This window comes from Heptranchias perlo, chromosome 8 (assembly GCF_035084215.1).
Source record: "Heptranchias perlo isolate sHepPer1 chromosome 8, sHepPer1.hap1, whole genome shotgun sequence".
In the NCBI taxonomy this organism is placed as follows: Eukaryota; Metazoa; Chordata; class Chondrichthyes; order Hexanchiformes; family Hexanchidae; genus Heptranchias; species Heptranchias perlo.
The window spans coordinates 69,144,456-69,159,791 of NC_090332.1; the positions used below are offsets into that span (position 1 = coordinate 69,144,456).

At 44.6% G+C, this 15,336-nt stretch overlaps 1 protein-coding gene across 1 annotated transcript in view; it reads right to left on the reverse strand.

The window, feature by feature from the left end:
- The window catches only part of prkn (parkin RBR E3 ubiquitin protein ligase), a 1,016,703-nt gene that overhangs the window by 821,307 nt on the left and 180,060 nt on the right, over positions 1-15,336 (reverse strand). The window contains exon 2 of the mRNA XM_067989235.1: positions 4,724-4,887. Within this exon, the coding sequence (XP_067845336.1) occupies positions 4,724-4,887 (164 nt within the window). The remainder of the gene's footprint in view (positions 1-4,723; positions 4,888-15,336) is intronic.

The window sequence follows — 15,336 nt, forward strand, 5'->3', positions numbered from 1 at the left end:
ATACTGGAGAGTTCACCCAGTGTCCGAGCCAATATTTATCCCTCAACCAACATGACTAAAAAAGTCAGATTATGTGGGCATTTATCTCATTGCTGTTTGTGGCACCTTGCTGTGCACAAATTGGCAGCTGCCTTCGCTTACAATACAACAGTACACTTGAAAAGTATTTGATTGACTTTGAAGCATTTTGGGACATCCTGAGGTTGTGAAAAACGCTGTGAAAATGTAAGCTCTTACTGGTTTAATATTGGCACAAAGTAGTTTTCGCTTTGCATCAATGCTAAACTTGTGCAATGCAAATCCAGAGTTAAGGCCTGACCTGATTCTGAAGGCACGCCTCCGGGGAATCTCATTTTCCTTTGTTCAGATGTCAGGTTGACTCCATGGGGGTAATGTTAACCCCGAAGAACAGGTGAGCTGAGGGAGGGTGGGTAGTCAAAATTGTAGATTTTAGCAGCGGGACCGCAACCCTGCTCCAAAGCGCCCATTTCCAGGTTTAACCCAGGCACGTTTGGATGTGCACGCACATCTGAAACCCGGAAGTCCCAGCCCCACTTAAAGCTGGCGGGCGGATTGTTAAAGAGGCAATGTACCTCATTGAAATAGTTGAGGTACTTAATCTTTTGTTGATTTTAATTCTGAAACTAATTTAACCTCACCTGCACGGGTTTCCCAGGGCTCGTGAATCTCGTCAGGTGAGAGGAGGCGAGAAGGACCAGATCCATGAGGTAAGTGCCTTTATAGCACTGCTTGTGGGCCAGGAGGTGCAGGAGCGGTCCCTCCAGGCCCAACAAGCTTACCTGCCTCGATCGGACTACTGTGATCACCTGCAACCCCCTCCCCCAATGTTTGACCCTCCCCCAATGTCCAAGTCCCACCCCAATGGTAGAACCCACACAATGGCCGAGACTCCCCCCCAGCAATGGTAGACCCCCCCGATGGGGGAACTCCCCCCCGCGATGGCCGAGACCCCCCACTCTACCTCTGACTCTTCCGCTGACTCCCGACCTCCAACTCTTCCAATGACGCCTGGACTCCAACTCTTCCGATGACGCCCGGCTTCCAACTCTTCCGATGACTCTCGCTCACCATCTCTTCTGATGACTCCCGACTTCCAACTCTTCAGATGACTCTAAATCGCCATCTCTTCTGATGATGTCAGGCCTCCAACTCTTCCGATGACTCCCGATCACCATTTCTTCTGATGACTTCCGACCTCCAACTCTTCTGATGACTCCCGATCACCTCCCAGCCTGTGATCTTCTCTACGGCCCACCCTGCTCTGGTCTCCACCTCCAATATCAGACCCCTTCCCCCGCCCAATGTCCTCCATGCCCCTTAATCTCCTCTCCCCCCCTCTCTCCTCTCCAATTTCCGGCTCCTTTCCCTCCCAACAGGCAGCCAGCCTGTCAATGTGGGCTAGCTGTCGTGCGGGAAACCCAGAAGCAAAAATAATTACCTTCAATTGAGTTGCGATTCCAACGCACTCAATTCATTTCCAGGTTTCCCATGCGAATATATATATATACCTACTTGCTCAGTTCCCAGCTCCAGGTCAAAACCATGCCCCATATTTACGTTACATTTATGCTGTAAGATAAACTATATGAATTAGCTCTCCTGGCACAGAGCTTCACATAGTGGGAGCAATTTCAGGAATTCAAAAACAAAAGTCAGCGTTCCACGCATGATTTTCCATCCATTAATTTTTGTGCATTAAACCTCTTCACACTGATGTTGGAGTTGCAGTGTAAATGCATCTTTAGAGTGTGAAGGATTAAAATTATGTGATATTTCAATTAGCCCTTTAACTGAAGTGCATCATCTGAAGAAATGTGAATTGAAATCTAAGAAGTAACCATCGATTAAAGTAACTATAATTCCTTGGTTATTGCATAATAGAGTAAAGCCCCACAGTTGGATGACTCACGCTAGACTGGAACAAATGTTGATGATTTGCTGGCAGGTCTGATGTTGCAATGGACATGAAGGGGCCACGGTTACAGCTGGTGCTGCTGCCACTGCCTGACACATGGGATGAACCCTCATATGAATTCCCTGCATTGCCATCACCTCCGATGCTGACACCATTTCCACCTATGCCACACTCAACCCAACTAACTTTCTCAGGAGCATATTGCTCTTCTGTCCTGCTGTCTGGGTTTGGTTTATTCTCTCAGGTATACTATTAAAATAGATTACATTGTTGTCCAAATGGACATCTGCAGTAAATGCAAAAAGTACCATGCTCTGTGTAAATTGTGAACTGTTTCTAAGTGGCAACTATTAATTTGCAGTATTTTATTCTTAGGAACAAAATATTTATGGACAAGTGAAAAGTGTTTGGGGTAGAGATTTGTCTTGGGCTGCAGGACAAAGCGGATGGTGTCGCCTCGGCCACCTGTTATACACTCCGCTTGATATTCAGTCAATGGAACGAAATATCAGACCACTTCGATACCACCCATTTTGCACCACCGCCCAAGACAAATTTCTACCCCTTTGTCTTATCATAGTTTGATATCACAAGGGGTCAGTATACAAGTACAAGACCTACTGGACCTGGATTGTTTTCCTCTTTTTTTTCTGCATCTGGATCTTCACCACTAGATGTGACATAAGACAAACTGAATGACACTGGATTTATCTAGCGATCCTCAGGAGACTACACTCCAGACATATCCAAAGTAGTACTTTATATATGTTATGTCAGTGATATGGCCAGGAGGGAATATCAAAGGAACAGCAATTGCCAGATGTGTTTGGTTGATACAGGGGCAACTTTGTCATTGGATCAATTCAATTCTTTTCATTTGAAAGCATTAAAGTTCAGATAGAGGCACATCAGCAGCAGTTGTGGTTCATTTGGACTGGGTAGAATAGGAAAAGTATTGATGGAGGTAGATAAAGTGGTGGGAGATGTGAATTCCTTTCTTTTCTCGTATTATACCTGCCCTCTGTGTCTTTGCATGCAATATTGGATGGGGAGAAGCTTTCAGTGTTTTGATGTAACAAGAGGTGCTGCAACTTTGTTCCTGCTAGAATACCTTTTCCTTGAGAGAAAGTTATATTTCTGCTTGATGAAGCAGAAATATAACTTTTTCAAAATCTTACAACAAACTTATAAGTACAATGATAAACTTATCTCACTTTTTTATATGGTGAGATGACAATGATAACATTAATGATCATAGTAAGCCTGCCCTTTTAAAGAAACACAAAGTGCAAAGGCAGCAGTAAGACAGGCAGGCTTACTGAAGATTTCATCAGTACAGTATCCAAGGAAAAGTATATATATCATGTTCTTTGCAGCAGAAAGATACTAAGAAGTCACAAACTGACTTTTGTAATATTTTTCTCTGCCAGTTTTTCTCTTTTCTGGTGCCATCTGATGCCTTGACCAAATGGCAATTATGCGTGAGTCGTATCGCTGATTTTTGTAATCTTTAAAAGAGAAATGAATAATTTGCAGAAGCGAAATAACAGAGGTCGCCTATCCTGAGAGATGTGCTATAAAGAATATGATGACAATATGGAATTGACTGACAATTAGAACAGTTTGAAGGACTGTACCATTCTCCCAACACAAAGTTAACAGCCAAACAGGTAGATGTAGCAATATAAGTGTTGCTCCATATGTAATTTTGTGCTTGGTACATTAATGTGTAAAATTACCAAAGTAGTAATATGCAGTGCACATAAAAACTGATCAATAGTCTCCCAATCCTTAGTGTGGGACCCTCACAGAACAAAACAAACCTATTACATCCCACAACTCTCTTGGCAATACAAACTTTAATTATTTTTTTAAGAAAGTAATATATCTTCCACAATTTTTATGTTATTCTCTCCATGTAACTCCTAGTTGTTCAAGTGCCAAGCAGAAAACTATTCAAAGCTGATTCCCTTTCTTTAGCTCACTTTTCTCCCTTCTCTCAAAGGCAATAGTTATGCAAGGCAACAAACAGTACATGCTTCTGCTTCCCATCAGGGCAGACTCACAAAAATCACAAAAAAGCCTTGATTGCGATGCCCATCCAATCGAAAATGACGTTAGAATCTCCCCACATGACCAACTCAGTGGACAACAGGTGACCAAGTTTCAGTTACCCACATGATCACTTGTAGGCCAATTTCCCTTCACTTATGGCAAAAACACAAGAGCTTCCCTAACGTTAATAGCAAATCACAGATCCAAAAAAGAAAAAATCAAATCCATCTCATTTCCACAAACTTTAGAACCTTCTGTAAAAAGAGACAAAGGAAAATTCAGACCTATTTGTTTTGCATATTTGATTTGCCATTTATCTCCAAAAAGCAGGGCTATTTCTTTGCCTCCAGGGGCCACACTCCTAACACCGCAGCAGTAACATCACACTGCATTCACATCCTCTTGTCTCAATAATTGAGCAAAATATGTAAAATGAGAGTGTGGGAAAAGAGAATACTAAAGAAAAGAAAGCACAGAGATAGACAACCAGCTCACCCAGACAGCAAACATTTGCTCAATTAGTGCTGACTTGTATCCTGCCCTTACTTGCACTTTTGCTGCATAATTAAGAAGGTCAGAATTAACGAAGCTACTTGAATAAAGTTCAAGAAATCCCCAGCCACTGTTTATTCTATGACATCTGAGATCTGAATGTCAGATAAGTATTATTAGAGCTATGAACCACAGAGTTGGCAGCCTCCCAGAAACAAAAAAAATGCAAGGGGGGCCTACCTGCAGTGTCAAGTCATTCCTCAGCTCCTTTCCAGCAAAGATCACGCACAACTGGTCAATTGGAACTCCTTGTCTCTTAGCAGCTGCCTCCTTAAGCTGGAAGATGCTGGCATTTGCATCAACCTCCACTGGGAATCCATGGCTTGAATTGAACCTAACAAACACTGACCCAAAACACCAAATTAACACTTAATAGATCAATACTAATGGAGAGCGCACAGTTTATGATTCCATGAGTACTTTTAGACAATTTTTTACAAGTTTTCAGAGAATAATATACCAATGAGTTAAAATTAACTATTGAGTTTAATTATGTGATCTGCCAGGTGACATAACAGGACTGATGTCTCTCTAATGAACAAACTTATAGGGCCTGATTTTAGCAGGCCTGCGGGTTTCCGGCGGGTTGGGTTTCGGGTGCGTGGCCTCTGCGCCCGGTGAAATTAGTGGGTTGCCCGCGCGATCGTAGCAGGCAATCCACTAATTGGAGCCACTTACCTGCTCCTCCGGGGTCCGCGCTGCTGGTCTGCGCGTCGGGCGGGCTGCGCATGCGCAGTACGATCTGTCAGCTGGAGGCTCTCTAGTTAAAGGGGCAGTCCTCCACTGACAGATGCTGCAACCAATGGAACAAATTACAGCATGGAGCAGCCCAGGGAGAAGGCTGCTCCCAGTTTAATGATGCCTCACCCCAGGTATCATCAGATGGGGTGAGGAGGAGGGGGAGGACAGAGATCTTCCACCCGGCAGGCGGGAGGAAGCAGCCTGCCTCTGCCACCAAGAAGGCCTGGCTCAAGGTGGCAGAGGGGGTCACCTGCGCCACCAACATATCGCCCACCTGCATACAGTGCAGGAGGCGCTCCAATGACCGCAGTAGGTCAGCCACAGTGAGAACACGTAGTCTTTCCCCTACACTCCGTCTGCCACAACACTGCCCCCACCCCACATCTCCTTCGGCACCGCCAACGCTACTCTGTCACATCACCCCTCATACCCACTCAAACCCCATCCTCATCTTACCTGCACCTACTCACCTCGCCAGTACTCACCCCGCCACTAACACGCAACCCAATCCTCATACAATCTCATGGCTCTATCCCATACTCACCCTCTCGTGCATCTCCCTCACAGCCAGCCTCACTCAACCTGCCACCACCTGTGCTGCAGCCACAGGGCATGCATCACATATGTGCAGTAGGCAGCGTAAGGCAAACGTGTCGTGAGCATGAAGGGGATGCACAAGGGTGTCTGAGGGTTTGCCCTGGGTGTTACCTATATTGAGTTTCAGAGCAACAAACGTCACACATTATATTGGCACCACCACTGCCATGTCTCCGCGAATCCTGTCTGTTGTGTCCAATAATGCCCGCTCCTGGGTATCACTATGAGGACCCACCACTGATGCCACCCATTGTGTTACTGCAGAGTAGGTGCAGGTGTATTTGCAGGGCTCTTCCGCGCAGACGACTGAGAGACATCGGCGGTGTACCCGGCTGCACCCTGGAAGGATGCGGAGGAGAAGTTGTGGAGGGCAGTGGTGACTTTGGCAGCGACAGGTAAGCAGATGGTGCTGGGGCCAGCCAGGAGCAGCTCGGCATGAAAGAGCCTGCAGATCTCCACGACTACATGTCGAGTGAATCTGCGCCTCCGTGTGCATTGCTGCTCGGAGAGGTCCGGGGAGCTGCGCCTCGGTCTGTGGACCCTGTGGCGAGGGTAGTGCCCTCTGCGACGCATCTCTCTCTGCGGTTGCCCTCCCTCCTGCTGTGCAGGTGGGCGTGCAACAGCACCGTGTTGGGGGGCTCCACGTCTCTGTGGCGGACGGCGTGGACTGCGAGGCTGCTGGGGCTGGTCATGCTGTTCATCCTCCGAGGGTGTCCACGCACCACCCATCTGGCAGGTGTTGGTCTGAGGGGTTGTGCAGGGTAGGTGGGTGGTTCCTCGGACTGGGGCTGCGGTTTCGCGTCGGTCTGTCCTCTGGCTTGGCGGGGGGTGGTGGGGGGCAGGGGTTGCCCTATGTGACGCGGTGGCCTCCTGCGTGAGTGAGGGCTCTCCCCACCCCACCCCCGTGGAGTGCACCTTGGCAGCTGCCACAGGCTGCTTGCTGCAACACGCCTGGTTGGAGGGTGACTGTTTCCCCCAGTGTGTGAAACACACTGCGTTGAAGGTAAAATCCCACACTTCCTGTTTTGACAGCTGATTCAGCTCATTTAATGACCTCAACAAGAAAGGTAAGTACACTCAAGTGGAACCCCGCTGGCTTTAATTGCCTGCGGGATTCCCACCAGTGGGGGCCGCGCACGCAGCCCCGCACGTCATCGGGGAACCCGGAAGTGGTCGGGATCATGGCGCGATCCGGTCACGTGACTGGATATCGGGATTTTCGGGGCCCCCCCCGCTGGAAACTCACAGGAAACCCGACGGTAAAATCGAGCCCATAATCTCAACAAACACTCCTTATAACCGCTGCATATGCCCTCTATGAGGTTAACCTAGTAAACTCAATCGTAATTTCCATCCAAGGCCTGCTTAGCACTTCCCCTAAACAGCATGAGCTTAACACAGGAACATAGGAATATAGGAACAGGAGTAGGCCATTCAGCCCCTCGAGCCTGCTCCACCATTTGATAAGATCATGGCTGATCTGTGATCTAACTCCATATACCTGCCTTTGGCCCATATCTTTGAGCTAGCATCAATTGCCGCTTGCGGAAGAGAGTTCCAAACTTCTACCACCCTTTGTGTGTAGAAATGTTTTCTAATCTCACTCCTGAAAGGTCTGGCTCTAATTTTTAGACTGTGCCCCCTACTCCTAGAATCCCCAACCAGCAGAAATAGTTTCTCTCTATCCACCCTATCTGTTCCCCTTAATATCTTATAAACTTCGATCAGATCACCCTATCTGTTCCCCTTAATATCTTATAAACTTCGATCAGATCACCCCTTAAACTCTGGAGAATACAACCCCAATTTGTGTAATCTCTCCTTGTAACTTAACCCTTGAAGTCCAGGTATCATTCTAGCAAACCTACGCTGCACTCCCTCCAAAGCCAATATGTCCTTCCGAAGGTGCGGTGCCCAGAACTGCTCACAGTACTCCAGGTGCGGTCTAACCAGGGTTTTGTATAACTGCAGAATAAATTCTGCCCCCTTGTACTCTAGTCCTCTAGATATAAAGGCCAGTATTCCATTAGCTTTATTGATTATTTTCTGCACCTGTTCATGACACTTCAATGATCTATGTACCTGAACCCCTAAGTCCCTTTGGACATCCCTGTTTTTAACTTTTTAACATTTAGAAAGTACCCTGTTCTATCCTTTTTTGATCCAAAGTGGATGACCTCACATTTGTCGACATTGAATTCCATTTGCCACAGTTTTGCCCATTCACCTAATCTATCAATATCCCTTTGTAAGCCTGCTGCTAGCTCCACAATACTACCCACAGAATAAAAATGAATATGTAATTTTAATAAATCAAACTAGCTCAACAAGTTAAAGTTTAAAAGCCACATATATACAGTATAGAATAATAGAAACAAGCTGAAAATTAAATAAATTATATCTGTAAAGGACCCTGCAGGTTAGTACTGTTTCAATGGAATGCTTTAAGAACCAAAAAAATATTTATGCACATGCACAAACTATAAACTTTGAGCATTATTTACAGAAGTTTTTTAAAATTTAAAATTATGAAGGGTTTAGATAAAGTAAATAAAGAGAAACTGTTCCCATTGGCAGAAGGGTCGAGAACCAGAGGACACAGATTTAAGGTGATTGGCAAAAGAACCAAAGGCGACATGAGGAAAAACCTTTTACGCAGCGAATAGTTATGATCTGGAATGCGCTGCCTGAAAGGGTGGTGGAAGCAGATTCAATCATGGTTTTCAAAAGGGAATTGGATAAACACTTGAAGGGAAAAGATTTGCAGGGCTGTGGGGAAAGAGCGGGGAATGGGACTAACTGGATTTCTCTTACAAAGAACCGGTACAGGCTCGATGCGCCAAATTTTTTTTTATTCGTTCATAGGATGTGGGCATCGCTGGCAAGGACAGCATTTATTGCCCATCCCTAATTGCCCTTAAGAAGGCCTCCTTCTGTGCTGTAACCATTCTACGATTCTATGATTCTAAGATCCTAAAAGATTTAATACTTGTCAAGTACATATATCAATCTATCATAAGAATTATCAGCCTCATCACAATAAGTATCCTGATAACCAACAATACTCTAACAGAGTATGTGTATGAAACTCAATGGGGCGTAAACCTTTATCAAGTTTCTACAAGTAGCAGGACTTTTAGAAACTAGATGCTATGCAGAATCCTATGTTCCCTCTCAAAATGAATATTTGCAATAGCCTAGTTCATTTTGACTCACTAATACATCTTCTTATATTGAGGCATAAGGAGTTTTGAAACTCACAGAACTCAAATTTTGGGTGCCGCTCTTCCAGTTGCTACTTTAAATCCTTAGCAATTTGCTGCAGTAGGAATTGAATCTTTTAACAAAATCTCAGAGGGTTTCTGTGTCTGAGTATCTGATTCTGTCTTCTGTTTGATATGTTGTGTTTGGGTTGATTTGAAATTTCCAGAGTTTGTCAGTTTGAGTTTCTTTAAAAGCTGTTTCTGTCACATTTATGGCATCTGTGTGACAGCCAGTGACAGCTCTTTCACAATTACAGACAGGGAAGCTGGGCATTCACTGACAAACAAGAGCAGGACAGAAATAGCATAAAGCTGCACTTCAAGAAAGAGAGAAACGGGGGTGGCGGATTGATACTGCGCATCGGAATACCACTGTACAATGCCAGGGAGTGGGAACTGGGGGCGGGGGGAGGGAGGCAACACGTTTGATTCCCAACTGCTGATCTCAACTGTGTTGCTGTGAAGAGACCCGGAGTGAAGGCCAAGTACTTCATCAAAAAGGAGAGGGAAAAAACAGATGGATATTTGCCAAAAAAAGGATGAAATTAGAAAAGAAATGAGCAGTTTAATTGTATGAAAACTCCGAAAAATGAAAACATGGACCAGAGCCTAAGACAAATAAGGAATAAAGGAATTAAGAATAAAAAGAGCAAATGACTTGGTGGTGCATTTCACTGGAGGACCTAACATGTAGTCCTCCAAATCACTAAGATTCTGATGTCAGGAGTATTGCTATGGGCAGCAGTGAACAGAAGCCAAATGATTGCTCAGAGAGGGAGGAACAATCAGAGGGAGAACCAGCCACAGGCTGCTTTTGTCACTCACCTGTGACATGTTTAAAGCAACCTTGGCAGTCTTAGAAACAGGCTACCCTCTTCCTACTGTTTCAGCTGAGAGCGTAATGAGCTCAGATGTTACACAATGTGGGGCTACCCAACTTAGATAAAGGGGAAAGATAACTTGGAAAAGGAAGTATTACATTTAAAAATTAGATAAAATAAAATCTCTAAATAGAGAGAGGATGTACGTGAATAAACATATTTGTCGAGCTGCAATACTCGGCCTTGTCTATTCCAAAAATGGGTGCACAGTATATGCAAGTAGGCTTTATGAGAGGAAAAACATTATTGGCATTTTCCTATAATTGTCAACTAAACTGTCTGCCACTGGGTATCAGAACTCTTAGAGTCACATCCAGCATGTAATAAAACTAACCTTACATCAGTACCTTTAATATCTGTAATTGGTGGGTATTATGAAAGCTTTATATACACACGTTTCAAACCTTGATTAACAGTTTGGTGAAGAAGTTTTAAGGATTTGTCGACAATCCATAATTTCACACATCCCTTCCATTCATGTTACATGATAAGTGAGACAGCAATACTATCAAAATTCTGTTAGTGGACTATAAGAAACCATTTACCTTAATGAATTATCACTTCTTGCTCAAAAAACGTAGGGATTTTGATATACATTCTAAATTGATCAGGTGAATATGAATGTAATGTGCAATGTGCTGAATAGTATTTTTGACAAGAGTATGGATTTCAACATGTGGAGGAGTCTGACTTCAACATTAGTGGATCGATGTAATTGCGAGAATGTCTGCCACACTTCAAGCATGGCTCTCAAATGAGTCTATGCAGGTCATGACCATGGCCGAGAAGATTTTGGAAGCCAACATGTCTGCCGCCTTAAACAGGATGTCAGATACCTTATCCATGGCCTTACAATGCGTCACTGATCTGCACCAAGCTGCACCCTGCACCTGTGGGAAGCCAGCAAGCCAGGGACGCGAATCCGAATACCTGCCAATTCTGGCTACTGTCATTACAGGGGAAGTTTACATACCACCCGACCCTGGCAAACAATTCATCAGTCACTTGCCTTATGCATTTATGTGCAGCCGAACGAGAGACCCTCGATATGTCTCCAATAGCATCCTGGAAGGAAACAGATGCAAAAAAATTGAGGGCAGTGCTGACTCTCACAGCCACTGGTAATGCATGGCCACCAGGTCCAGCAGGGAGTAGGTCGTCTTCTTCTAGGGGGCTGCAGATGTCTGACATGATAATCTCAGCCTTTGGAAGCTCTACTCTTCCAAGAGGTTAAGGAAGTTAAGCCTCTGACTGTAGACCCTGTTAGGTGGATAGTACTTCCTGCGACCTCGACTCCTCTGTTGTTCCCGTCTCTGCTGGCCAACTGCAGCTCTCTCCACAGCACACCCTTGCTGCTGCTGATGCTGATTGCCTTCCTCGCCCTAAGTTCAATCAAAAACAGCCATGGCACCATCCATCGTGATGTTCTCTGTGTGAACACCTTCAAACTGTGCAAATAAGTCTCTCACAACAAGTACTCTCATCAAACCGTTTTCCAGAGGGAACTGAGAAAGCAGCTGTGAGCACTGAACCTTTATTCAAATCGGACCTCCTGACCTTTAACCATTCTGATTAAGTGCCGCTCAATGTTGCCTCAGTTTCACCGGTGAGTTTCCCGACCTGGGAAACCCGTGCAGAAGGTATTAATTTCAAATCGCTGGCAAAATCGCATGATGGGAGCCTCATTTAAATGTGGTAATGACAGAGCAGGATACTTGGACATCCCAATATCCGTCGCGGTAAAAATTGAAACGGGCTCATGCATGGCGGGTTAGGGTTGTGTTTCGCAAATTTGATAATTAAATCAAATCAAAACCCGCCTGTCGTGTGAGGGTTAATATCGAGGCCTTTGTCTCTATGCTCCATCATAATGTTGGTCTGCCCCTTGGCTGGAGACCAACACCGATGTCTTTCGGATTCTTAGCAACAACAGCTGAAAACAAGAAAAACTCTATTATCTACTGTTAATGGGTTTCACCTCCATCCATCCTGAAATTTTTCAGATTTTTTTTCCTTTGATTTGATCATAATTAATTTTGTCAGTTGGCCAAAAAACTAGAAAGTCACTAATTTGTACCATAACAGTTACCTCCATATTCATAGTGGATTAAATGTGGAACACAAAAAATTATAGGGAGTTTCTATGCTTTGTATTTTGGGAAATTGCGCATCCGTAACCTGTGATTTTCCATTCAATCAAATGAATGGACAGAAAGTCATGAGTTGGGTGTGTGCAATATCATAATTTGCGATCCCAGCATTGCCAAAAGCACAGAAACTAGAAATCCTCCCTTATCATATCCATGAGAGAGAGAAAGAAAGTGAGAGAGCACTAAAGACAGACAGAAATGGAAAGAGGGAAAGAGAAATCAGATCTTGTTCTATATTCTTGTGACAAAAAGAGAGAAAAAGAGAATGGATACACATGGGAGCTACTACAATGCTGTAATTTAATCGACTGGTCCAGATAGTCTGAATAGAAAATAATAGATAGCTAGCTAACAGTGATAATCTCATTGATGTGTTCTGATGATATCATGACCTAGAAATTCCGCCACGGAATCCCCATTTTTCGGGTGCTCAACGGCCTCGTAGGCCTCCAAATGGCGGGCAGGAACCACGCACTCATTATGAGCCGGAAGTACGCCACTTGCCATATTGGTAAAAGCCAAAAAATCGGCGTGCAGTGCCCATGGCTGAAACAACTCGATCAGTTTATAGCTTTCTTCTGAACACATCCCTGATCACATCCCTGAAATCACTCCACTTGACTATCTTTTTTTTGCAATATTATATCATGGAGTATTAGGACTTTTAAAATTTTATTTTGGGTTTATTTTTGTCAGCAACTTGGTAGACACTGATGGCTGGTGCATTTCACATTGTTGGTGTGTGATAATATGCACCCTGAAGGACGACTGGCCTTGACTACTGAAAATTTATTAACTGGAAAATGATCACTTTGATCATTATTTTAAACACTACTAGGCTGAAATTGCATTGTGCGCTATATTAGCATACAAACACATTAATGCCTTTGGCCACTATTTTAAATTAGTTAATACATTTATTAAAGTAGCGGATAGAGGAATTACATATGAAAGTGTTAATTTGTTTGTGATGATACGGAACAACATAATTTCACTGACCTGCTAAATGTCACCTTGAAAAATGGTTTTGGGAGGAACTGGGAGTGCCATTGAATCCAAAGCTCTTGGTTATAAATTTACTTTTCCTCTTGCATTTATTGTAATGTCAAACAAAAGCAATGATGAATATAATTTGAAATTGTGCCAAAACCATAATGTGCATTTCGTTAACAGATCACGCCGCATTGGACAGGCACTTAGCAGTACAAAGCAGCACAGAGAGTGGCATTAATCCCACTGGTGTCCAAACGGCGCTGTTTCTGCTCATTATTGAGCAGACTACAAATTTATGAGAGCCCTAATATGGAAAATGACTTTCATTATGAGGAAAACTATTTTAGTACCACTTTCAAAGGCAATGATTCCAGCACCCCTGGAAACTTTTGGCCAATATAGAAACATATAGGGAGAAAAAATGGATAGGGCCTATTATTGGGCGGGGGTAGCGCGATCTTCTATTACCCCCGCACCCAATGGCCCCTGCGCAGACAGGACAAGACTTTTATCAGGCCTGAGGACTTACCTGAAAGTAAAATCTGAATCAGCGTTGAACGAGGATTCAATGCAATTCGCACTTTCCACCAGCAGGGGGATCTCCAATTTCTTAAAGGCAGGCTGTCTATTGAAAATCTTTTAACGGTAGCTGGTACCTGTTATTTGCTGAAAATAACAAGCTGCTGTCTGCACGGAGTCTGAACGGAGATCAGACATCGCACATGCAAAACACAGATGCAGCTCCCATCCTTATGTTTACAAACTGATGAGTTATGTTAAAACATTGAATAAAGGTTGCGCATTACTAAATCCCACATCCTCCAATCTGCATGTCAGACCTCACCAATCTGCCGATCTGAGTTTGTACCAGGCCTGCAAGAGTGTGTGCACCAAGGTTCTCTGCTGATGCAATAGAGGCCTTGGTGAAACAGGTGGACAGAAGGAGGGGCACTCTTTATCCGCAAGGGGGGTGGGGGCAAGAGGCCTTCCAGACATATACCCAAAACGCAGTGGGAGGCAGCGGGGGACAAAGTCAATGCCAGGCGCACAGCACCACGAACATGGATGCAGTGCAGGAAGAAATTCAATGCTTTGATATGAGTGGTCAAGGTGAGTGAGGTCAACTGTCAAGTGGCGTCTCCTACCAACTACACCACTAGCTGCATCCACTGCTCCACGCACTACACCCCCCATCACCCACATACCAACAAATTCTTTCCATCAGTACTCAACTTTTCCAATCAGATGCTTCCTCTCACCCTTACACATTATCACTGTTGCAAGCCGCCCACCCACAACTCACAGACCAAATACACTGGAAGCTATTCAACCACGACAGGCATATCACCCAGACACATGTCCCACTTTCTTGCAGGAGAAGGTGGCGCATATCAGGAGGCAGCAAGTGGCAGTGGCATTTAGCTCCTCAAGCCTGTTCCACCATTCAATGAAATCATGGTGGACCTGTGACCTAACTCCATATACCCGCCTTAGCCCCATATCCCTTAATACCATTGGCTCACAGAAATCTATCAATCTCAGATTTAGAATTCACAATCGAGCTAGATCAACTGCCATTTGCAGAAGAGCGTTCCAAACTTCTCCCACCCTTAGAAGCATTTCCTAACTTCACTGTTGCACATCCTGGCTTTAAAAGTTAGGCTATGTCCCCTAGTCCTAGTATCCGAGTATAGGTGACCTCCAAAAACAGTTACAAATGTCTCGGCAGCCAGTAGCAATAATCCAGCCACTAACCTGTAAATCCTGCATGGTCCCTTTAAATAGCACTGGTGGGGATCCTCCAGGCACTCTAAGACATGTTCAGATGGTCGGGATTAAGACTGTGCATTGAGTTGAACGTTAAGTCCCAAAATGGTGAATATCACTTTAAATCAGCATTGCACACTGATTGTATCCATTTTCTCCTTAGTTTACATGCTTCTGACGTTCAGTATTTGCGCATGCGCTAACTTCTATACCAAGATGGCGTCCAGCGCATGTCATGCTGGAAACGTGCGTGCGCAGCCAAGGCACCATCTTGTATGTCGGAGAGGCCATGTAGCGCCGAAACAATAGGCGCTACACGGCACAGTACAGACGCTGAAAGACGCCCTAGTAAGAACAGGATATGATGCTCGACTCATCGATCGACAGTTCCGACGGGCCAC